The 25,559-nt window shown below is 36.8% G+C and overlaps 1 protein-coding gene across 23 annotated transcripts in view; it reads right to left on the bottom strand.

Annotated features, from left to right (window-relative positions):
* Positions 1-724: 724 nt before the first annotated feature.
* CLASP2 (cytoplasmic linker associated protein 2) overlaps positions 725-25,559 on the bottom strand; it is a 178,020-nt gene continuing 153,185 nt past the window's right edge. For 22 of the 23 annotated variants that reach the window (XM_060162421.1, XM_060162424.1, XM_060162422.1 and 19 more), the window contains 9 exons: positions 22,396-22,539; positions 20,962-21,068; positions 18,882-19,035; positions 15,475-15,703; positions 8,915-9,108; positions 8,287-8,415; positions 5,919-6,125; positions 4,740-4,856; positions 725-2,468 (listed from right to left, as the gene is read on the bottom strand). In XM_060162421.1, coding sequence (XP_060018404.1) covers positions 2,382-2,468; positions 4,740-4,856; positions 5,919-6,125; positions 8,287-8,415; positions 8,915-9,108; positions 15,475-15,703; positions 18,882-19,035; positions 20,962-21,068; positions 22,396-22,539 — 1,368 coding nt within the window. In that variant the 3' untranslated portion in view covers positions 725-2,381. Of the gene's footprint in view, positions 2,469-4,739; positions 4,857-5,918; positions 6,126-8,286; positions 8,416-8,914; positions 9,109-14,468; positions 14,941-15,474; positions 15,704-18,881; positions 19,036-20,961; positions 21,069-22,395; positions 22,540-25,559 lie in introns of those variants that run through there. The other variant, XM_060162436.1, reaches the window with a different exon arrangement.

Here is a 25,559-nt window from a genome sequence, read left to right as displayed (position 1 = left end):
TACTTGGTTCTCAGCAGCGTGGGTAAATGAATGACACTCATGATTAGCTTAGGGAAGAAAAGCAGAAAGAAAAAAATTTAACCAGTAGCTTTTTATCACCACTCTTTAATAGCTGACATCTTAATATGTTTCTGGAATGAACAAATTAAAGGTATTATATATAGCAATCTGAATAGTCAACAATAACTTTCTTATAGTCTTATCAACTGAAATAACAGAATTTTAAACATGACTTAGCTTTCACTTCGTCACATTAAACCATACTCTTCTGTTACTCAGTTCATTTATTTCTTGAGTGCCTGCCTTTAGATGCCAGGTGTTTGATCTAAGTTTTCAAGTAGAGTTATTATTCAGCTTAAGCCACTCTATTTAGTTGTCAACAGTAGTTAGAGCAGGACCTTAAAGAAGAGGTCAAAATTAGATCAATGTTTAGATCCCAAACGATTATAAAACATACTAAAGGTCGTGGAACATAAAGCATTACTGAGACGAGTTCAATGTTTAAAATACCTTTTCTTTTTAAGGATAAGCTATAATATATACATGCATATAGAGCTATATACATTGGACTGTGGCTGCTACTCCTGACAGATCTTTTCTCCTTGGATGCACTTACAAATTCATGAGAATACCACGGAAACAGGACTTTCTAAACATTTTAAAAAACCTAGTTATGAGATAAGTGACTTGTCACACAGTGAGACGGAAAAACAACTGATATACATTGTTAATTTGTTCAAGTAATGTTATGTACAGTTTTATTGCCAGTATATGCACAACAGTAAGCATAGAACTATAAATACACAATGTAATTAACAGTAGAAAACAAAATTGTTACAGATAAAGGGGGGGATATAGAGAAACTATTTTCCTGCTGCTAGAACAAAAAGGAAGGAAGGTAAAAGCCTATCACAAATCATCCATTCAGAACTCTTGCCTTAAATTCTTTACATACATTTCTACATTTTTTTGATTAAACAAAGAAAGTACAGATAACTCTGTAACAAAAGCAAATTGCCTCCCTAATAGGTATTTGCCTTTCCAGTCAAATTCACTTTATGTTAGGATTTTTTAAAAAGTCAAGATGAGAAATCATTAGTATCCTGGTTCCAAATTACCAAATTTGCCTTCCACCAAAACTGGTAATTTTTGAAAGTTGGTTGCACATGAAAATAAGAGGTGTAGCAAAAGGTGATTAAAAAAATTTGTTAAAAAGTAACAGAAAATCACCCTTTTAATAGTTTTCCAAAAGACACTATAGGCAGCAGCTCAGTTAAAAGTATTAGCCCTGAAGAGGTAGAGAATTTGAGCCCATTATACAAAGATAATAATAACCTTGGCACCATCTTCTCTCTCATCAGGATCAATGTTTTCAAGTAAGACAATTTCATGGTAAAAGGAAACCAGGTTCCACCATTTAAAGAAAAGGTGCTGTCGACTCCCATGTCTCAATAATTAGTTTGTTTATTAAATGAGAAACAGAAGACGGTCAAGGACACACATGCACTTGATTTTTTTTTTATGTTTCCATTATCAAGTTTATTCATAAGTGAATTTGATATTAATAAATAAAAAAAGCATCATTCACAACAAAGATAAACAAACCAAAAAACCCTGCAATGAAACCTTCTATTTCAATAAGTAACAGGAAAAACACAGGCTGATGATTTGGTACAGCTTTCTTAAGGGATCATAGAGGGGACATGGTTTTAAATAAAGATGGCAAGATCAACAACCAACAAAGGATATCAGCCTTACAGAACTGGCTGATTCTGTAACATTTCTTTGAGGTCTTAGTTTTAAACTACAGATCACCCCAAAGAAGTTGCAACTAATTAATGACGTGTATCACCATCACACCAACAGAGTCCAGCTGTAGTTCAGATTAGTCCTGCTTTATTTCACATCATTTCAATATATCTAGCATAGGACATGATACGGAACAAAACTCAAAGTAGCAATAAAAATATTATTCTGCATTTGAATAAAGGCCAAAAAATGTTTTAGACTGTTAAACTTTTAAAGCTTTAAGCATTCCTGTTTAACCAGCATTTTAAAAAATGTATACAGTCATAACACTGGCAAAGGTTAATGGGAGGACAAAGAAGTAAAACATGTGAAATGATGAATTAGATTAAAAATTACTTTGTATTGACCAACTGATGTTAATACTGCTTCTTTTGAATTTGGAATAACTATCATAAAAGTTACATGCAGACTGAGGATAGCCCTCTGTTACAGAAAATACAAAACAAAACAAAAAACTAAAACTGGGAAACAATGGTAACTTCCAAAAGATGTATTTGAAAATTTCCTTTCATTGATGAGGGTGGTCTGTCTGTCCTTTCTTTGAGAGACCTGGTTCACTTCCATCAGCTTCACTAACTTTGTCCAGAAACATCAGTAGTGGGATCAGCTCCTCCAGAACCTGTTTGTGCGCGTTTGATGTAAAGATTCAGTAGCTTCATCTGCAGATTCAAGCCAAACATGTCATTTGAGAAAGCTGCTCTAAATTATTGTAAGATGCTCATTAAAAAAAATTATACATATGTGAGCTTCAAAAGATATTTTAGACTGAGGGGTTATTATAATGCCCCAGTTACTGTTGATAATTAAGAATTTCAAAAAAAAATTTTAAGTCTCAGTTTGTTCAGGACAGTATTCTAGCATGCCTTTTCAAAAAATGTTATAGTGATAACATACAAAACTTAGAAAAAGAAGTCACCATCAAGACAATAATGATAAACATTTGAGCAGTATGTGCTATACAATATACTGCCTTAAATTCTCTCTTTTTATCTTCACAACATTTTACAGATGAGGAAATCGAGATACAGGATGTGCCATCCCTGCCTAAGGTCACAGGGGTAGAGAGAAGTGGGCCAGGAGAGGCAACTAGGCACTTGGGCTCCAGCACCCAAGATCTCAGACAACTACGTCACTGCTCTCCTAACAAGAATGTTTTTGATTTCTGTGTCATTTTGCAGTCGTTATTGTATGAGATCATATTTTTATAGTTTGGAATCAAAGCACATCCAATTCTGTTTTCTACTTTTTTTTCACCTAATGTCATTCTCAGGTATTTTTCCTACCTACTGTCTTCACATGCAACATTACTACTGGCTGCCTAGTATTCTGGTAAAGTGCTGAATTTTAATTCTTCTACAGACAACTCTGGATTATCAGGACCTAACTTAAATTTATGACAAAACTCAGGATACATTTTTCTCTGAAAACCACTTTGTTGTTCAAAGTTTGCTTTTTTAACATTGTCTTTGACCGAAGGGTATTTGACCGAAGGGTCTTTGACCGAAGATTCAGAGGCTCACTGAACGCCCCCCGCACCCATGAAACTATGTGTAAAATTTATCTGTATGCATTTATTTTTCTTGGGATGAGATTATAGCTAAAGCTCAAAGTGGTCTGTAACACAGAAAAGGTTAAGAACCACTGCTTTCCCTTTCTTTCTTTCTTTCAGCCACGTCACACAGCATGTGGAATCTGAGTTCCCTGACCAGGGATCAAACCTGTGCCCCCTGCAGTGGAAGCACAGAGTGTTAACCACTGGACCTCCAGGAAGTCCCTAGAACCACTGCTTTAATCTATCTATAACTTGTATAGGTATTTATTGTAAGGTATATACCTGAGCTCTTTTTCTTTCTATGTATTTTTTCTTCCCTTTGCTACTTAAAAAATAAATTTGATTATAGTAATGACAACTGTTAGGATTTGGGGAAACTTTTTATATGAAGGTGAGTGTCTTGCCAGTTAACTGGTTCATAAACCATAATTCAACAATCATAGTTTATCCTCACCCCTTAGAACAAATGTCAAGGTTTTGATAGTATCAAAGAAATGAAGAAAGCAAGACTGATTTTGTGTTTTTTTGCATCTTAAGGACTAATTGGAAAATTTATTTTAACATAAAAAATCAAAATTAAACATTTATTGTGATCATAATAAGAACAGAAAGAGGAAAAACAAATACTTGATTATCATAGTTCATAAAGGAAATTTTTTTTAATGTTCAATTTTTCCATATTTGGGGACATATAAATCCATGGATATATAACTATTATTTATTCTTAATTAAACAGCCCTTGGGGGTAAGGATTTCGGTGTCGGAGTGAGGAGAGTCAGTTGGTGATCAATAAATAACCAGAAGCTGTAGGCATTTTTTTCACAGCAGTCTACCAACCACCCTACCAAACCACTGACCTCACCTGAGTAACAGATGTGAAAGTACAAACAGCTAAACTGCAAACGGTAAGAGGAATAAGTTGGATTCGCAAAGCTTAATTAAAATCCGAATAACAAATTTACTCTTTTTATTTAAATTAATTAATTAACTTTTGGCTGTGCTGGGTCCCCATTGCTGCGCGCAGGCCTCCTCTAGTTGCGGCGAAAAGGGGCCAGTCCTCGTGGTGGTTTGGGCTTGTCATTGCGGTGGCTTCTCTTGTTGTGGAGCATGGGCTCTAGGCACGCGGGCTTCAGTAGTTGTGGCTCGCGGGCTCTAGAGTGCAGGACCAGCAGTTGTGGCACACGGGCTTAGCTGCTCCACAGCATGTGGGATCTTCCTGGACCAGGGCTCAAACCCACGTCCCCTGCATCGGCAGGCGGATTCTCAACCACTGCCCCACCAGGGAAGCCCCCAAATTTACTCTTTAGCACACTCAAAGAACTAAATTTTGAAGAAGGACCCACAGCCACCATCTTTAGAACAGAGCAGCACTACTTACTTTACTGCCAGTGAGCTGACTGAGATGTGGTTTTAGTTCATCACCAATTACCGCATGAACAGCCACCAGGCAGAAGACACAAGCTTTCCGAACACTGCTCTCCGAATTATCATAACCCTGGGAAGAAAAGTCCTTGTTAGCACTCCTGCAGGATCTGAGGAAAGTACCATTCCAGAGACAGACATGCAACTCAAAGAGGAGATCCCAAGTATGCTGAGGAGACAGAGCTTTACTGACTGGACAAAGTTAATTTCTCACCTTTTCAGGCAGAGACGTGCCCTTCCCTCCTCCACCTCCCCTTCAGCATCCCCACTCCACTGTCAGACTTCCTTATCGGGTTCTTTCTTACTTAGCTTGGAAAGCTGCAATCCTCTGACTCTGGGGCTGCCCCTCTGCCACTCCACCCTGCCAAAGTCTCTGATGTAACCTTCCTAAAGCATTCAGCTGTAGTGAATTCAACAGCTCCTCACTATTGAATAAAACCTAAACTCCTTGGCCTGGCAGTCAAGGCACTCCTGTAATCCAGGCTGAATTAATCTTAACATCTGGCCCATCCCTACCATTACTCTAAGTTATTCATCCAACAAACATTTATTCAGTACCCACTATATGTATGACACACACCTATTATGTATATTCTGTTCTTAGCACCAAAGCACAGATAAGAAAGGAAAAGATTTGGATCTTATCTTCAAGGACCTCACAATTTAGTAGTATTCGGCTTAGAACAGTCACAAAGGTAATACTATAGAAGCACAAAGAAATGAATGATTAACGCTCTTCAGGAGGGATCTTAATATATATACCATGTAATATTAGTCATTAAAATTACATTATAGAATATTATTTATTGGATGGAAAAAGTTCACAATCTATGATTAAGTTAAGCAAAGCATGTTACAAAATATGACCCCATTTTTTAGAAGTATTTATATGTATGGGTTTGTATGCGTAGAAAAAAACCACATTAAATGGTAAGTTACCATGCTAAATGGTAAGTTTTATGTTATGTATATTCTACCACACACACACACAGCTAATTACAGAAAGTCTTTGCTCCGAACACCTAAGACAGCAGGAAGGCTTGGTCATGCCACTAGTGTTGTCTGGCAAGTGCCTAAAATAACTGAGTCCCAAATGTATCACACATAGCTTATTCCTCCAAGCTTTGCTGCTTACCTGTATTAGGCCTGGCATAATCTCTGGCAAAAGCAGGTTAAGGGTTTCCTTGGAAACTCTCTCTATCACTTTTGTTTGCATTTTGATTGCAGCCAGATTAATTGGGTAATCTGCAGTTTGGATGATGGGACAAAGCACTTTGATGCACTGCTCCGGACTGATTGAAGTGGCCAACACTGACGCAGCTTCCTCAGCAGATCTCACCACCTAAAACAAAGAGGTCAACATTTAGCAGGGAAGTAATTTTGTAAAACGTATACTGTGGTCTGGATGTATACATTTCATGAAAGAAGTCCTAGGACGTGATATCTGGGATTTTCTTTGAAAACACTAAACAAACAAACATAAAAGGTGAGGGTACAGATAAAACAGGTTTGGTAAAACGTTGATAGCTGTTGAAGCTAGAAGATGGAAACATGGTGCTTTTTTACATCATTCTTCCTTCATTTGTGTTCTCTTAATGTTGGCTTGATTCAATGATTAAAAGCAACTTTAACATGATATTGTGGTCTAGTTCTGCAGGGGAGCGGAGGCTCTGTCCACCTAGACTACACTGTGACTGGAGTCCTCTGCATCAGCCACGCTGAGACCCTGCTCATTGTTAGGACCCTCAACTCCAGGAGGGCTTGTGCCTTTTATCAAGTTATTAACAAAATAAAATAAAAATCATTTCATTAATATGTTATCAAGTTAACAGGTTATTTCCCCTACTGTTCATAATGATTTTCTTTCCTTCTACATTGGACTTGGGGAGGGTAAAACACTGGTTCTGCAATGAAGAGAAGAAACAGTTATCTATATTTTTATTGGAAGCTGTAATCTCTAAAGATGGTCTTGAAAACATGTAAAAATTATTGCTTTTGCTGCTACTTTGGTATTGTCTCATTTGTGCTCTCAATCTGTGAGAGGTACTTAGAAAGGTATAGTGGAAAATACACTGCAAGTCAGAAGACCTAGGGCTAATTTCAGCTCTAACAGCTTAAGAATGTCAATTTTATCTTTGGTAAAAACTGGTATGCTACAAGGCCTTATTTAGGTCAGAAGGTGGATAACTAAAGTACAAATATTACATAGCTTTTTTAAGCCTTCAGCAAGATGTTACAGATGTACCACTACTAAACACCAAGTGGATTTTTTAAAAAATCGGATTAAAAATCCAGGTAGATTTAAAAGTTATGGCTCACTCTCCTATAAGATTCACAGTCACAGCTTCTGAAAAGTGAATTACCCAGAGGGTTTCGATTTTTTCATATCCTCACCAACATTTCTTCATGTGTGTGAAGTGTGGTATTTCATTGTGGTTTTAGCTGCATTTCCCTAAAGACTAATGAGGGTGAGAATCCTTTTATGTGCTTATTGGCCATTTGTATATCTTCTTTGAAGAAATGTCAACTCAGATCCTTTGCTCGTTGAAAAACTGAGTTATTTACCTTTTCATTGTTGAGTTATGAGAGTTCTTTATATATTATGGTGGTTAGTCCCTTATCAGACCTGATTTGCAAAAATTTTCTATGTTATGGGTTGTCTTTTCACTTTCCTGAGAGCATCCTTTGAAGCACAAGAGTTTTTAATTTTGATAAAGTTCAATTTACTCTTTTTTTCCTTGTTGATTATTTCTGCTTTTGGTATTGTATCTAAGAAACTATTGCCTAACCCAAGGTAACAAAGATTCACACCTATGCTTTCTTCTGAGAGTTTTACAGTTTTAAATCTTATACTTAACTTTAATCTATTTTGTCTCACTGCTGTTTTAACTTTCTTTTTTTGACTTGTCTTTTGCTTATGTATTGCTCTGATGCTTTCTCTTAGAGTTGCAGTCCCTATTTGAAACTTGCTTTTCTAATTATTTTAATGAAAGTCCTTATGATTATCTCATCTCACTGATTATCTCATCAGTGTCATTGGTCATGATGGGGATATCCTGACTATAATGTAACAAGACAGGTTTACAGGACTCTTTCAGGAAAGCTGTACTCATTGTTTTACTGAGTAAACTTTTAACAGACATCTAGCTCCTATAGGCAATTTACCACTTTAAAATAACAATGATTCTTATCTTCATTAGTTATTTAAAAAAAACAAATTCTTATTGGTAAATGGAAAGTGAAGTTAAGATTGGTGAACTCTAAATGGAAATCTAAAAGTGAATTATAGGAGAAAATGAAATCATATAAATTATATCCTAGAGCTCACCTATTTTAGGTAAAAGGCCATGGTATCAATATAATTAGTTAAACAGAAAAGATTATATGTTTGCTTCTCAATCAGATACTACCTTGAACATTAAGAAAATGCTTGCTAAGAGTACTTTCAAACAACGTTTGTATGTTTCATGCAATAATATCAGAAGTACTGTCAGGTCACTTACCTCCTTATGAGGATCTTTATGTGCTTCCAGTGTTTTCATGACAGTCAGTTCTGCATAGTTTTTAAATCTTGCTGGTTGATGCCTTAGGATTTCTCTTAAAACCTTTAATGCCAAAGCCCTGATTGTAGGCTAAGAAGAAATATTTTAATGTTTTTAATATTTTGGGTTGTAGACGATCTTTATATTTTCCATTTCTGTAACTTAAGGGTCTTAATATGGGTTGGGGGAATTGTAGACAACTGTATAAAATATGCGGTATATTACACAATTAAGTTTTCACATCTCTAGTTGAAAACTAATACTTCTTAAAGAAACCAAGAACCACTACATTCTATTAAAAAGGAAGTTTTACTTTTGAACAACTAATTCAAATATGCAAAAAAAAGTACTCTCCTATAAAAATTTTGTCAGCAACCTTTCATTTTCCCTGTTGTCAACTGTTGAAAATCACTGAGCTGCTTGGTTGGGAAGAAAAAGTACTTTACAGTGAAAATTTCAGGCAGAAAGAAGCAGCAGAAAAGACTCATTTTCCCAATTTCCAAATCTGTGTAGCACTTGATTAACAGGCAATGACAGGCAATCCAAGACAGGAAAAACAGGCTATTGTTTACATATTCTGCCGTTTTACCTCTTTATCCCCAAGGGTTTCAAGCAATAAAAGTAATATTGTTTTGAAGTGTTCATCCCAAACACTGAAAGATTCTTCCTGTGTCAGTTTCATGAGTTCATAGAGGGCGATTTTTCTTTCTTCTACACGTTCATTATGGTTAGACAACTCCTTCAATAACTCTGCAACCAGGTCAGAATGGTCTAGGGAAAGATCTGTCATAAGGACATGATGTTAATTCTGTAACTTTATAGGTCAACTTTCACAAGTAGGGGGATGACAACGTTATAACATCATGAACACAAACAGAAAGTTGCTTGTTAAAAAAACCCCCAAAACAAAGAAAAATGACCAAGTAATATTCTTTTCCATTTGTCATCCCCAAAACCTCAATGCTAGTTTAAAACCATTTATAATAAAAATTCACAGGAGAATTGTATAATGAACCCCCATGTGCCCATCACCCAGATTTAAAAATTATTAAGATTTTACCATTCTTACATCATCTTTGTACCCCCCCCAACTTTTTTTCTGAAAAATTTTTAGCAAATCCCAAATGTATCATTTCATCCTTACACACTTCAGCATGCACTTCATGTTGTCATGCCAGGAGGCTCACAGTGTCTGGGTACTCAATTTTCAGCAATACTAATAAATGATCACTGGATTTAACTGGTAACAACTTGATCCCACCGTTGTAAAGTTCCCCTTCAACCTTTTAACTAATGATTTCACCCACTGATGTTGCTAAATAAATTATTTTATTAGGAGTTAAAAATGGGCTGGAATTCTTTGAGAGTGAGTTTATCAACTAGAGCTATTTTGATTGCCCTGAAATGCAGTTTGATAGAAAAGGCAGAATACCTAATATATTTCCCTTTAAATTTCTAAGTCAAGAGTTGGGCCCAGTGGTTATCAAGGAGTTTTCATTTGTTTTTGCTTTCTTTTTTTAAAGTATAAGTATGAACTCATGAATTTTATGAATGTTAAAGGACACATTGTTTATTTTTCGAAGTCATCAGATAATGCTTTGAGAAATCTTTGTAGGAAAGACAGTTAAATCCAAAAGCTCACATTAGAACATTAAAAAATACCAGAGTTCTTCCTAAATTCTTTTGATGATAAAATACATGATCAATTCAGGTTTGAGGGACTTGGGCAGGCATCTGCTTGAGCTTGTGCCATAGATTCTTTTCCCTTCTAACTCATTCTCTGGAATAAAATAATCACAGAAATGGTGCCTGAGCCTAGAAGGTACACCTGGGGTCACTCCCTCTGCCAAGTCTCCAAGAAAGACAGCTAACACTGTGGAGTTGTGTTCTCTGTGGCTTCACTTGGCATGAGTATGCTGGCCTTTTGGAGAGGGTTGCTGCCTACAAAAGGAAATGCTCAAGAGGAAAGAGCACTTTTCCCAAAAATGAACTTTGAGGTTGTAGTTTGCCAGATGGTTCACAACTGGTCCATAAAAACAGAAGCTACTGTGCCTCATCCTGCCAGCTGGTTAGCCACTGACCTAGAGATACCAATGGCCTGACATTATAGGTCTCAGGGAACCCACAACTACAAGTAGGGAAAGAAAAGTTATATTTCACTTAAGAGGATTCAGAAAACGGAGGAAAGGAAATCAAGCTGAACTACTAGAACAGATGACTTCTACTGGAACAAAACTAACAGATGATAGGGAAGGGAAACTGAACCAAAATGTAATGATAATATTCACTGCCTATAAAAAAGGAAGTTTGTTAGGACAACTTTTGTGGAACTATAATAAGAGCACGAAGAACTTCTGGTCCCCAAACACTCATACACAGAGCACAAAATGTGATTATTGAATTTAAAAACTTGAGATAATCTGGAAAGAATGATCACTGAGGAGAACTAAATTAGGGTTTTGGAAGATCAGGAAGAACCTCTGCAAAATGCAGGGCAAAACCATGAAAAATGAGAAATTTGAGTTCAAAGATCTTAACTTGGAGAATAAAAACTGTCTTATAATAATTTCATTTGTATAGACCAACATTAGAACAATATTGCTGTCTTAACAAGAACTACTGCACCAGGATCAATACATCTCTATAAACCACTCAAAAATCACTCCTGTGAAGTTACATTATCAGACTTTCAAAGATGTCATAAAATCATTCTGATAAGAGTATATTTTATTTCAGCTGAATCAAGGGAAATCTCAAGAAAATGCTTTGTTTCAAAGGAACTCAGTTCTCCTCTTCATGAATATAGGCTTTGTAATTACTCTAGAAGATAATTAGAAATGACTTGTCATATAATGGTCTGGACAGATGACTGACAGGAAAATAACTTCTGCCAAAGAAAGCACATAAATTATTTGTTAAAAACTGAACTATTTATGTCATACAAACGAGATAAACCTAACGTACTGAATTAATTAAGATAAAGTATAATCAACTGTATTTCCTCTTCTGACACATAGAAGCATTGTTGTTCTGTGAAAAGAACACAGGCTCTGGAGTCTCACCAAGCCTCTGCCCCTTAGCCTTTGTGTGATAGGAGCACACTCTCAATTATTGTGGAGGCTGGGTTTTCTTATCAGTAAAATGGGAAAATAGCACGTACTTCCTAGGGTCATGGTGAGGACCTGGGCCTGAAATATGAGTCTCCCTTGAATAACAGTATCACCCTCACTAGAGGTAGTACATATTTTGGAGTATTATAGTCCCTGGTAAACTTTACAAAGGTCATAATTAGAACTGGCCATTAGTGGGTTTGACTTGTTAGTTTTGATAAATGTATCACTAATGTGTGTATCTGTCTGTAATATGTACAGACACATCTGAGTAAGAGAGATACTTAATAAGTCTCAGAATTTTAAAACAAATTCCTACTTGAACAAAATAATTATCTCCTGCCAAAAGTTTTATATTTTAAAAACAAAATAAGGAGAAATTTTACTTGGGGGCAGGGCATAAAAGAAAAATTAAAACAGCAAAATAGAGGTCAATATGTTAAAAAAGATAATGTCAGCAATGTTTACAATAAAATAATGTCAAATAAGGTCTTCCCCACCTCAAATTTAAAAAAGAAAATAGACAGTAAATGAAAACAATTGCTATATGAAGCTTGGAACAACTACTATTTTGGTGTAACTGAAGGCTTATCTATCTTCAAATGTTTCAGAAGTCAATCAAGTATTATGCTGTGAAGAAGTAACGTTCTCAAGTTCAAAAATATTCTACCCAGTTAGGTTTCAGTTATATAATTTCCAAAGATATTTTCCTTTAACAAATGAGAAATATATGATCCTTAGTAAAGGAGAAGAGAATTAGACAATAAGGGGGTGACCTTGCTAAGTTGTCATAATTTTGGCTTTGTGGTACTTGTGACATATCAAGCCTCAACATGAGAAACTGGTAAAAACACAATTCCTCAATCTCATAAAATGAAGATGTTTTTCCGTTTATCAAAATTACAGGCCTGGGGACAGATTCCCAGGCAGAGTACGGAGGGTTTCCACATGTGAGAGTGGGAACGATAGGGTTTCAAGAGCTCAGCTAGAACAAGAAGTGAGTCCACATGTAGTGGCAACCAGGTGTGATGTGTCAGAGCCCAAGCAGAATGGCATTGAGGCCAAGGAAGTTGAGGGTGGAATGGTAGAGCCCAGCAGGGTGGGGAGTGCATCCGCGCAGGTGAGGAGGTGGTGGCAGAGACGGAGAACTGGCTGCACACAGGAGGATTGATCAAATAAGTAAGTATATTCAAGATAACGGAAGTCAGGTTTCTCACAGGGGGTTATTAATATGGAAAGGGAGAAACTAAAATTAACCTTATGGTGCTAGACTAGAATTGGAGTTATTGGTATAAACACATAGCTTTTGACAGATACAGCAATAGATATAAATCAGCGTGCATGCGTGTATACACACGTACGTGCATACACAAACACACACACTCCTTAGCTCTAGTTACTTAAGAGGTCTGGGGAGTAGTGATGTCCCACCAGCATTGAGTACACCTAGTGCCCAGACTTTAGTCTTTAAAGACCATTTTCTGTTAAAAGAAACCAAGGATCGATCCTTGGAGAAATGATTGATTCCAGGACTGAAGCAAGGACGGTATAAGATTTTGCTGTGTCAGAATGTAAGAATGGGGACATGTTAAAAGGACACAAAAACCAGCTTGAATGGGATCTTGATGGTCAAATTAAGGACAATTTGAGCATCAAAATAAATACAAACAGTTAAACATTATAGGCCATTGAATACAACAGGAAACTATGTGTCTGTACAGTTATAAATATTTATTTTTTTAAAATAAATAAAATTTAAGTTTAATGAGGAACAGGATATTTACAGTTTTAAAGTACCTCTCCACAAAACACTTATTAATTACAAAATGAGTAACTTCATAGTGGAGAAGCCTGTTAGCAGCACCATAATCAAGTGATCAAAATTACATCACCAATCTTGGGGCAAAGGGAAATCATGTGTTAGTTGAAAGATGCACTGACACTTCTGTGATACTGATGCCAAGAGTACAAAATCTGAATCCAATCATCAGAAACATCAGACAAACCTAAATTGAGGAAAATGCTACAAAATAACTGGCCTTTAACCATCAAAAGTGCCACGGTCATGAAAGCCAAGAAAAGACTGAACACTGAAGGAGACGTGATGATTAAATGCAACAGACATTCTGAACTGGATACTCCACTATAAGATTTATCGGGACAAATGGAAAAACTCTAATAAGGATGGATAGTTATTAATGTAGCACTGATAATTCCCTGACTTTGATGAATATATTGTAATTATGCAGGAGACTGTCTTTGTTTATAGAAAGTATGTCCTAAAGTATTTGAAGTGATGGAGCGTCAGTTTGGCAACTTACTCTCAGATGGTTCAAGAAAAAGTTCCTTCTACTGTACTCCCAACTTTCAAGCTTTTGACTATTTTGAAATAATACTTAAAAAAAAACCCCTACATATATATATATATATATATATATATATATACCTATATAGTGCATATATATGTGAGATATACATATATATAGCGGAGCCGAAGCAAGAAATGTCAGTTGTGACCTCTGTGCATAAATACTTTAAAACCAATTTAAATTAAGCTGCTAAAGCTAGGTCTCAATCACCAGGCTGTTGCTACTATGCAGGGTTCCAAGGGCACTTTGCTGCTAGGTCCAATTCATACACTTCTGTTATGCTGCTATCATGACTAAACCTCAACAGCATAGTCAACTATTTATGATAGATTAAAATACACCAAAGTGCATAATTGTGGCGATTTTATAGATTCTTATGTAATTTAGACAGTTTGGTATGTTGTCATAATTTTGCCTTTGTGATATATGTGATATATTAAGTCTCTTAACATGACATGTTGGCCAAAATATGATTCATTGACCTCATTAGTAATCAAAGAAATTCAGAAGTGAAGATATTTTTCTATTCATCAAAATTAGAAAAATTAAAAAATAATCTGATATCTAATTTCTCAGTCTTCCTAACAATTAAGGAAATGCTCATTAGGATGACCTATTTTATATCCATCACAATGACAAAAAATAAAAACACTTAAACATTCTGGGTTGGTGAGGAAATCAGTACTACTTAAACTGGCCAAGTGTTTTGAGTTGGTAATTGGTAGTAACACTCAAAACAAACTTACAGATATCCCTTAATTGGGCAATTCTATCCCTAGAAATCTCTTAGAATTACCTGCATGTGTACATAAATTTTATGCAGAAATATGTTCACTGACAGCAACACTGAGGGAATAAAGGGAAAATCAGAAATTACCTAAGTATGAAATCATGAGAGTGTTGAGGGGGAGACTTTCAAGTTTATTTACATAAAGTTATATATTACTATACATTACTTAGTTAAGAAAAGAATTAATGGATCATGTAATTTGTAGAGGAAAAGAATGTAACTCCTTACTATTAAAAGTAAGTAAAACATTTACAGTGTTCTGTACTTTATAGTCAGTTCTTATACACCTTATCCAAACCTTACTGCATACTGTGATCAGAAGGGCAGGTAACATAGCATCTCCAACCTAGGGACAAGTGAGATTCAGGAAGGTCAACCAACTTCCCAGGTGATGCAGCATAGTGTCAGAGCTTAGACCTAAGCCAACTCCAAATCTTAATGGTAGCTTTTCCCATATTTGGTTCTTGAATGTATCTTATTAAAGAGTTTATGACTTCACACTCAAAAGGCTATTGTAAAGAATGGGTATCCTTTCAAAGGGTTTTGTCATTCTGGTATAAAAATTAATAACTAAATGAAATGTGTCTAGAGATAGACTAAATTTATAAGCTACAACTGGTTTCAGTTGTTTCTGGGAGGTCACTGAGGTTTTCTTGATTTCAAGGATGATATTAGGATGATTAATCTGTCTCTTATTCAGGGTCAGAAAACCACCAAACCACTAGAAATGAGCTCCTAGAAGATGGGAGAGAACGTTCCCACCCCCAAAGATCCTTACTTTTTAGGGAGTTACAATAAAAGAGCATGCATATATTTCATTTGCTTCGTTGATTATCAGTCCTCCAAAACACAGACAGTAGCAGCAGGACCCAGGACATACCATCAGGAAACTGGTCAGCATCATCATCAAACATGGCTTCCTTGAGGGCAGACTTATTGAAGGGACTGATGCTATCTGAGTAGTTATACGGATTATAGTCTCGAGAGCGTGGAGAGGAGTGAGCAGGCATCGAATGGAGCAATGAAGTTTTATTATCAAGGGCTGTTTGGCTTGAGTCAGTAGCATCACCTCCTGCTCTTGGGTCAGACATCCCAGGACCGCCACATGTCTATTAATGGGAAGGGGAAGGCAGAGCAAATTAACTCCTTTTTAAATCTCTTTGAAATTCTAAAAAGATATTTCCCTACTGCTTCAAAGGCTATTTTAAAAAGGTAACAATAACCAGCCAAAAAAAAATTAAGTAATGGAAATCAACATGATGAGTTAAAACTTACATGCAAAAAGTCACAGTTTTTTATAAAGAGATGTAAAGAAACCACAGCCATAAGGGCAAATAAGAACTGTAAAAGAATGCTGTCTCTCCTCCTAGAGAATGGACTTGAGGACAGGGGAGGAGGAAGCGTAAGCTGGGACAAAGTGAGAGAGTGGTAGTGTATATATGGACATATATACACTACCAAATGTAAGATAGATAGCTAGTGGGAAGCAGTCACATAGCACAGGGAGATCAGCTCGGTGCTTTGTGACCAGCTAGAGGGGTGGGATAGGGAAGATGGGAGCGAGGGAGACGCAAGTGGGAAGAGATATGGGGATATATGTATATGTATAACTGATTCACTTTATTATAAGGCAGAAACTAACACACCATTGTAAAGCAATTATACTCCAATAAAAATGTTAAAAAAAAAAGAATCCTGTCTCTAATGATTCCTATAGTTTCCTTGCCAGTGGCTTGATCAAGCAATATATACAATGTGACTAGCAACAGTTTCTCTATGCCAGTTAAAGATACAAAAGGACTTTCATTAGCAACACTTTCATTAGCAACACAGAACTAAAAGCTTAAGGTTGTAAATTATACAATGACAGTGTGTCCAACAAAGTATAAAAAAACCAAATTAAAAAAAGGCTTACTTAAGAAAAAATAAAAACATCCCAAAAGGACTGCATAACTTTTGGAAGGATGCCTGATGGAGTTCGGGCACATTAACATACTTATCAAAATATCAATTGTGATCATCAATATCACCATTACCACCATCTACTGAGCAACTCTGTGCCAAGTCGTTAGCTAGGTGCTTCACAAATATCCTTTAAATATTTGCTGTGCGCCTTTTCCATGCTAGGTATTATTCTTGGCACTGGGGATATATTCTTGAACAAACGAGAGAATGCTGTCTATCCTCATGAAGTTTACATTCTAGTGGAGGGACAGAGACATTAAGAAAACATAATGAATAAGTAAAGTATGTGGTACAGTAGGAGTAATTAGTGTATGGGAGGCAGTACAGTATTAAAGGGATCATGAGTGCCGAGGTGGGAGAGAGGAGGCTGAAGATTAAATAGGGTGGTCACTGAGAAGCTACTGGAGCAAAGACTTGGAGGAAGTGAGGAAACTGGCCATGGCTATCTGCAGGAAGAATGTTTAAGGCAGAGGGAATAGCCAAGACAAAGGCCCCGAGGCAAAAGCATGCCCAGCGCAGTGGTTAAGAATCTGCCTGCCACTGCAGGGGACACGGGTTCGATCCCTGGTCCGGGAAGATACCACATGCTGCAGAGCAACTAAGCCCATGTGCCACAACTACTGAGCCTGCGAGCCACAACTACTGAGCCCGCACACCACAACTACTGAAGCCCACGAGCTCTAGGGCCCACGTGCTGCAACTACTGAAGCCTGCATGCTGCAACTACTGAAGCCCACACGCCTAGAGCCCGTGCTCCACAACAAGAGAAGCCACTGCAGTGAGAAGCCGGTGCACCACACCAAGAGTAGTCCCTGCTCGCCACAACTAGAGAAAGCCCGCATGCAGCAACAAAGACCCAACAGAGCAAAAAAAAAACCCATGCCCAGTAAGTTGAAGGAACAGCAAGGAAGCATGTAGCTAAAGCAGAGGAGAGTAGTAGGAGATGAAGCCAGAGAGGTAAAAAGGGAAAAAAGTCTACTGTATAGACTGTGGCTTATATTTTGAAGATGGAGTCAACAGATTTCCTGCTGGACCGAGAAGGGAGGATGAGAAAAAGAGATGAGACGAGGACAACTGTTCTGTCCAAGGTTTTTGGCTGAGCAACTAGCATTGCTATCAACTGAGATGGGAAAGATCAGGAGTTCAAACAGGCAGCTGGATGTGTGAATCTGGAAATCAGGAGAGAGGTCTGGGCTGGATGGAGTCATATGATTTATTATATGCATAATAATTTTTAAGGTAGGCAGTAATATCCCTATTTTCCTTAGGAAGACATGGAGGCTTAGAAGTGATAATCTGACTAGTGAGTAAATGCCAAACTCACTTCTGCCAGAATCCACTACTTGGCCTCCTGACACTGTACCCTGCTATCACTTGGAAGAAAGTCTCAATCAAGCAGTGACTCTTACTAACCTGTTACTGGTACCATAGGCAGCTTTTGGGGTAGGGAACCTCAAATACGAGTGGTAAGCAGGTTTTTGGCATCCAGTTTACTAGGCTCATCTGCCATACAGGCACGGGGAGAAAAACAATAGCAGGAAGGAAGTCAGGAAGCAGAGCAGGGAGCCCTGTCGAGATTTGCTGAAGCATTGCAATGTTCTATAATTTTGTAAACACTGAGAAACCACAGATTCCACAGGAAATGGTGGGATAGCTTGTTTTGAGAAAAGTCTAAGCTGTGAGAGAAAAGTCTAAGAAGAAGCAGAGTAAAAAAACCCCACTTTTTTATATAATGGCGGGGTAACAAACTGAGCAATAATACTCACAAATGTCAGAAAGATGGGTCATAACATTCTTAACTGGAACCGCAGAAACTGATGAAACAATCACTATCACTACACTGAACAGGAATAAAAAAGGTTTAAACACCTTATTTTGTCCTACAAGAGCCACGTGATCTGGCCCATGTTCCTATACTGGCTTTCATCCTGGTTTTCAACTGTACAAAGCTTGCTCCCATCTAAATGTCTTTGCACTTGCTACTTCTTTTATGGAATTCTTCTCTCCTAGATCTTGTACAGCTTTATTTAGGTCTCAATGCAAATGTCATCTTCCCTTACAACTTAATCTAAAATAGATTCACTTTACATTCTAACCTAGAACTCCACAGTACTCATCTCTACCCAAAAATATACAAGGAACTTGAGGGCAGCGACTCTGCCCAGAACAGTGCCTGGCACATGGTAGATACTCAGTAAATACTGAGTAACTGACCCCTGGAAAATTATCTTTGAAAATGACAGAAAGCAAAGTTTAAAAATAAAACAAAATCAAAAACTCTTAATGAAAACATGTGCGATGTAATAATGTTCAAATACTCACTGAATCGCCTTCATCTTTTTTAGAATCCCTTTTCAATGGCTCATTCATATCTTCTTGACTGCGGAAGCTGAAATTCTGAATTGCTTCAGTGACACCTCTAAGAGAGCTATAAATATCTTCAGAATTCATATTTTCTGTGTCATAATCAAATGCACTATGAAAAAGACAACAACTAATTTTTATTTATCTGTAGTTTTAAAATACAAATATATTTGAGGAGATTACACGGGATATTTATAAAGACAGGATTAGAGAATGTATATGCTCTAAAGCATAATTAGCAAAACGAAACCTGACAGCTACAAATGGCTAAAGAACATGTCCCACTGATTGCCCATCAAGGGCAGCTTACAGTGACTCTAGAATGCACAGCCCTTAACAACTGGTTTGTCTTTTCACCCTCAAAAATGTTCTGACTAACCAGAGGCCAGCAAATTACGACCCCTGAAATCTTAGAATTTTTTTTACATTTTTAAATAGTTGAGAAAAAAATCAAAACAATAACATTTCATGACACAAGAAAATTACATAAAACCCAAATTTCAGTGTCCATAAATAAAATTTTGGAACATAGCAATGCTGATTTATTTAGCTATTATCTATGGCTATTTTCACACTACAGGAGCAGAGCTGAGTAGAGGTGACAAAGACTGCATTGCCTGCAAAGCCTAAAATATTTACCATATGGCCCTTTACAGAGAATTTGCTAACCCCTGTGGTTAACTCACAATAATGGTACTGCTTAAAGAGGAGATAAATGTATTTTATATAAATCTGTAAGAAGGCTGAGAATTTTTTTTGTTGTTTTTTGCGGTACGCGGGCCTCTCACTGCTGTGGCCTCTCCCATGCGGAGCACAGGCTCCGGACGCGCAGGCCCAGCGGCCATGGCCCACGGGCCCAGCCGCCCCACGGCACACGGGATCCTTCCGGACTGGGGCACGAACCCGTGTCCCCTGCTTCGGCAGGCGGACTCCCAACCACTGTGCCACCAGGGAAGCCCGGCTGAGAATTTTTTAACAGTGAATGTAAGTGTTACTGATCTGAATTCTATAATCAGATTCTAAAATTCAACTGAGTATGGAATTTAGCCATCAAAATTGTAACATATGTATAACATGGAAAAAACAGGCTACATGATAAGTTTGCAATTGGTCTGCAGTATAATGAAGCATCTTATAATTGTAATGAATATGATGAAGCATATGTTATGATATATGGTTAATAACAAAAATCAAGCTAGTAAGTACAAATATGACCCACTAGACAAAGTGTTTTAATTTTTAAATTTTTATTTTATTTTATTTTACTTTTTTTTGGCTGCAAGGCTTGCGGGATATCTTAGTTCCCCCACAAGGGATTGAACCTGTGCCCCCTGCAGTAGAAGCGTGCAGTCCTAAGTACTGGACCGCCAGGGAATTCCCTAGGCAAAATTTTTTAAAAGGCCAGGAGATGGGAAAAATGTTAATCCATTAATGAGTTAAGAACTTCATCTGAAATATAGCCCATGCTTGAACTGCACAAGTGTGTGAAAATTTCACATATCTTATTAAGGATCAATCTCACAGTCACATCTTTTCCTAACTATACATATTGCCATTTTATATTTAACCCTTCCCTAGTTTTTTTCTTTATTTTTACATTTTTGTCTATAAGGTTAATTTTTTCTTCTATTTTTAGAGGTGGTTGGCCAATATTAGATCTAAATATTCATCATTATAACTTGACCTCATCACTTATATTGAGTATTATAATTGAAAGACACAATTGGTAATTAATGGATTTATACAGCATATCTGAGAAACATAACTATGCTATTTAAGGCAACAAGCAGTAACTTCCAAAAGCTGTGTCCCTAAGTTTTCCTGTCACTTACAAAAAACAGTTCCATATCCTATAGATTATTATCATCTAAAGGGTTAAGTTTTGGAATAAACAACATTTTTTGAATTTGCTAAGTTTCTATGTGTCTAAGACCTTTCAAGTTGAGTAGAAATCAACTGGAATTATATTAATGTCTGTTTTTCTAAGAATGGGGAATCTGCAAATACAAACCATGATGGAAAATAACCCTTTTATTACCTTGGAGATAAAGTATTCTGCGATGTGTTGGTAGGAGAAGTAAGAGGACTGGACCAGTTGGCTGGTGACCGTGGTGTTGGTTTTGTCAAAGGACTCCCCATGGAACCCTGATGGATGGAGTCAAATAAACATTAACATATGACAGGTAGTTCAACCAAAAGGCTCTTCAGGAAGCCATACAATCAAGATGTTGAACAGCATGAGAGAGCCATACTTATAGGTCATTATTTTAAATATTCATGTACTTATCTCTAGTTTCTGTGGGAAAAAACTTTCTTCCCATTCAGAAATCTAGCTCTTTAAGCCTTTTTATTGTTCTCCTCACACACTTCCTTCTCTCAAATATTACCACAATATCTTTTTCCTCAAAGATAAAACAAGATCCCAAATTAACAATTTTAAATTAGCTCCCTGCTCTGAGACAATTTTCCTTCCTCCAACCATTACGAATGCTCAAATTCTGTTCCCTCTTGAGTTTGATTTACAAATGAATTTTACAAAGACACCAAAGGAATAGAATCTGGTCATGTTAGTAATTTGCCTATCTCTTAAAATATAACAAAACAATATTTTCTCCTTTTATTTTTAAAAATTTTTTAATTTTTATTTTTTGGCCATACCACACAGCTTGTGGGATCTTGGTTCTCTGACCAGGGATCGAACCCAGGCCCTCAGCAGTGGATGTGAAGAGTTCTCAACACTGGACCACCAGGGAATTCCCCCTTCTTTTAAAAAAACTGACTTTGGTCCCAAGAAATTGTTCTCAGATTGTTCTCCCCTTAGACATTACCTCAATCCTGCCATAAGTGCATCTACTTTCTCCTTTATCCAATAGCAAAGGTATCGCTCTCTTTGTCTTTTTAAAACTTAAGTTCAATTCTTCAGGCATATTATGTAAATGGTTTGATACCATTTAAATATAACACTAATGTTTCATTTACTCAGATCTTACTTCTCCAAAACAAAATCCCGTGTTATCCAACCACCTATGGGCTGACAAGCCTGTTATTATTAAATGTGAACACATCCTTTAAAGCACTACCCTCCTCGGGCCTTATTTGTTATTCCTGGAATAAGTCATCCTTTCTGGTCCTCAAATAAGGACTGGTTCATCTAAAGAGCATGTCCTAATTCTCATGGCTTGCAAAGCTGATGCCCTCATCTAAGTTCTGCTACATTTCACTTTCCTTGTTCATACCCTGGCCACCGTTCACCACCATCCTAATGTACACCAAATTATAATAGAAACATGATAGGCCTAAGAACTCTATTCTTTCCAGGAAAATATTTAATTCTGCCCAGAAAATGCTGCCCAATGCAGATACAAAAATTGTACATTAGGATCAAAGTTTACTTCATGTAAAAAAAACAAAAACAATTATTGTTAACCAGTCATCACATTATACAATGGCCAAGAAGATAACTGAAAAATACCTGGGTTCCGTTGCCAGTGTTTCGAAGGTGATTATGAAGAAGTTTGGTAGCACCATCCTGAAAAGTTTTTGGTAAAGCTCCTAATAACATTGTAAACTCTGGGGTATTGAGTTCAAATAAGGAAATCAGGACTGACTGCGCTGCCTAGAAAAGAAAGACATACAAGAAGCATATGAATATATTTTGTTTACTCAAAGGAGACCATTTTCTTCACTCAAAATTTCTGTTCAATAGTGCAAGGCCATCTTTCCCAGGGAAAAAGATGTTCTTATATGCTTTAAAATTTCTTTGCTGGAAGAATAAAATCAAAAACTATTTGACTTACCATTTATTTTCTGAACGTAAGACAGGAATATGTATAACAAAAAGTATAACAAATACGACCTAACAATCAATGGCAAAAGTCAACCAGACAGTTTCTAGGATTACTCTGTCAATATATACTCCTACTTCAGTTTTCCTAAAAAAATTATTACAAGAAGAAAGATGGATGCAAATAAGGAACTACATCCCTAAACTATACAAAGCCCATCAAGAGCAACTTAGCACTTTAATTTTCATTTTCTCAATACAGGATTCTTTTTTAACATATTTATTTCTTTATTTCTTTTTGGCTGTATCGGGTCTTAGTTGCAGCACACAAGATCTTTTGTTGTGGCGTGTGGGCTCTAAAGCACATGGGCTCAGTAGTTGCGGTGTGCAGGCTCTGTAGTTGTGGTGCGCAGGCTCCAGAGTGTATGGGCATTGTAGTTGCAGCACGTGGGCTCTCTAGTTGTGGCACGCAGGCCCAGTTGCCCTGTGGTATGTGGAACCCCAGTTCCCTGACCAGTGATCAACCCATGTCCCCTGCATTGGAAAGCGGATTCTCAACCACTGGACCACCAGGGAAGTCCCATTATATTATTCTTAAATTAACTAGCTGTATTTAGTCTTCTCTCAAAGCAGCTAATCTTAACAAATCTACAATTCGAAGTTAAAACTAGTCTAATGTTTCTGTGGAAATGGGAACAAAAGAAATGTTACTCAGATCAGTTAAGAAAACATAAATTTCCTTTCTTCTTATAAAGTAATCAATTGAGTTATTAAAAGACACACTGTGAAATTCAAATTACACAGAAACTTAATTGAGAGGAGAAAGAAACCCAAATAGTTCACGATCATGACTTGTATGTAAATGTGCACATCTTGTTCTGGACCCTTTCTGACCCCACTCTATGAAAACCTAAGTGTTCCATGTTTATGACATCTAATAAACAACAGGAGGGGAATGGTGAAATTAAGTTACATTGGCACGATGACATACTACCCAACACAGCCTTGAAAGATGATGTAGCTTTATACATGAAGAGACTGGGAGAGGACTATTACATACTGCTGAAGAAAAAAATTATAAAACACCAGTAACATAAACCCATTTTGTTAAAAACAACAACAAAGTATACACTGTGTGGGTGTGTACTCTAACATGTTAATAGTGTTTAAATAAAGCTATTTGCATTTTGAAACAAAACTTTATGATCTTGTGTCTTTTTGGAACCTAAACAGTGAAAGGATCTCAAGTTAATTTGAGCAAATGAATTAATAATTGTTAAGGTATATTTTATTCCACCTAGATTTTATTTTGGTATATGAGATGCAGCTTTATTTTCTCTCTAGAGACAGACAATCCAACTGTTCCCAAACCAATGAGTGTATCCTTTCCTCATGACTCAACAAAAAAAAAAACAAAAAACAAACAAAAAAACATGTCAATCAATGGTTTCTACAGTCCCATCAGTATTCTTCGTCTTGGAATATCCCCAATTCTTAATTTTGATGAAATCCAACTGATCTATTCTTTCCTTTTGTTGTTTGTGCTTTTGGTTAGAATCCACTGCCAAATCCAAGGTCATGAAGATTTATCCCTCTTTTTTTTTTTTTTTCCGTATGCGGGCCTCTCACTGTTGTGGCCTCGCCCATTGGGGAGCACAGGCTCCGGACACCCAGGCTCAGTGGCCATGGCTCATGGGCCCAGCCGCTCTGCGTCATGTGGGATCTTCCCAGACCGGGGCACGAACCCGCGTCCCCTGCATCAGCCGGCGGACCCTCAACCACTGCGCCACCAGGGAAACCCTATCCCTCTTTTCTTTTAAGAGTTTTCTAGGTTTAGCTTTTACATTTAAGTCTTTGATCATTTTGTATTAATTTTTGTATATGGTATGAGGTAAGGGTTCAACTTCATTCTTTTGCATGTGGCTATTTAGTTGTCCCAGCACAATTTGTTGAAAAGACTATGATTTCCTTATTGAATGGTCTTTGCACCCTTGTTGGAAATCAGTTGCCCATAAACATAGGTTTTTTTCTGGACTCTCAATTCTATTCCACTGGTCTTTATGTCTAGCCTTATGTCAGTACCACACTGTCTTGATTACTATTACTTTGTATTAGGTTTTGAAATCTGGAAGTGTAAAGTCCTCCTACTTTGCTTTTTTTTTTCCAAGGTTCTTCTGGCTATTAGGGGTCCCTTGGAATTCCATTATGAATTTTGGAATCAGCTTGTCAATTTCTGCAAAGCCGGCTGGGGATATGGTAAGGATTACACTGAATTTGTAGATCACTTTGGGAAGTATTGCCATCTTAAGAATATTAAGTATTCTGATCCAAGATCCAATGGAAAATGATTTTCCATTTATTTAAATCTTCTTTAATTTCTTTCAATATTATTTCATAGTTTCTACTATAAATTTTGCACTTCCTTTTAAAAATTTATCCCTATTTTAATCTTTTAAATGCTACTGTAAATGGAATTGTTTTCTTAATTTCATTTTTGGATTGCTCATTTCAAGTGTTTAGAAATACAATTGATTTTCATATATTGATTTTGTATCCTGCAACCCTGCTGAATGTGTTTATTAGTTCTAATGTTTTTTTAGTGATTCTGAAGGATTTTCTATATATAAAATTGTATCATTTGCAAACAGAAATAGTTTTACTTTTCTCCCTTTCTCTCTTTCTTTTTTTTCTTTTTTCTGGCCTAACTACCCTGGCTAGAAACCAGTGAACCCTGCTACAATGTTTTACAGAAATGGTGAGAGAAGACATCCATTTCTTGTTCCTGACTTTATGGAGAAAGCATCCAATCTTTCACATTAAGTAGCTGTGGATATTAGTAATAGCTGTAGAGG

This window comes from Lagenorhynchus albirostris, chromosome 10, assembly GCF_949774975.1.
Source record: "Lagenorhynchus albirostris chromosome 10, mLagAlb1.1, whole genome shotgun sequence".
Lineage (NCBI taxonomy): Eukaryota > Metazoa > Chordata > Mammalia > Artiodactyla > Delphinidae > Lagenorhynchus > Lagenorhynchus albirostris.
The sequence above is the reverse complement of the archived record's forward strand: the minus strand, read 5'-3'. Positions and strand labels throughout refer to the sequence as shown.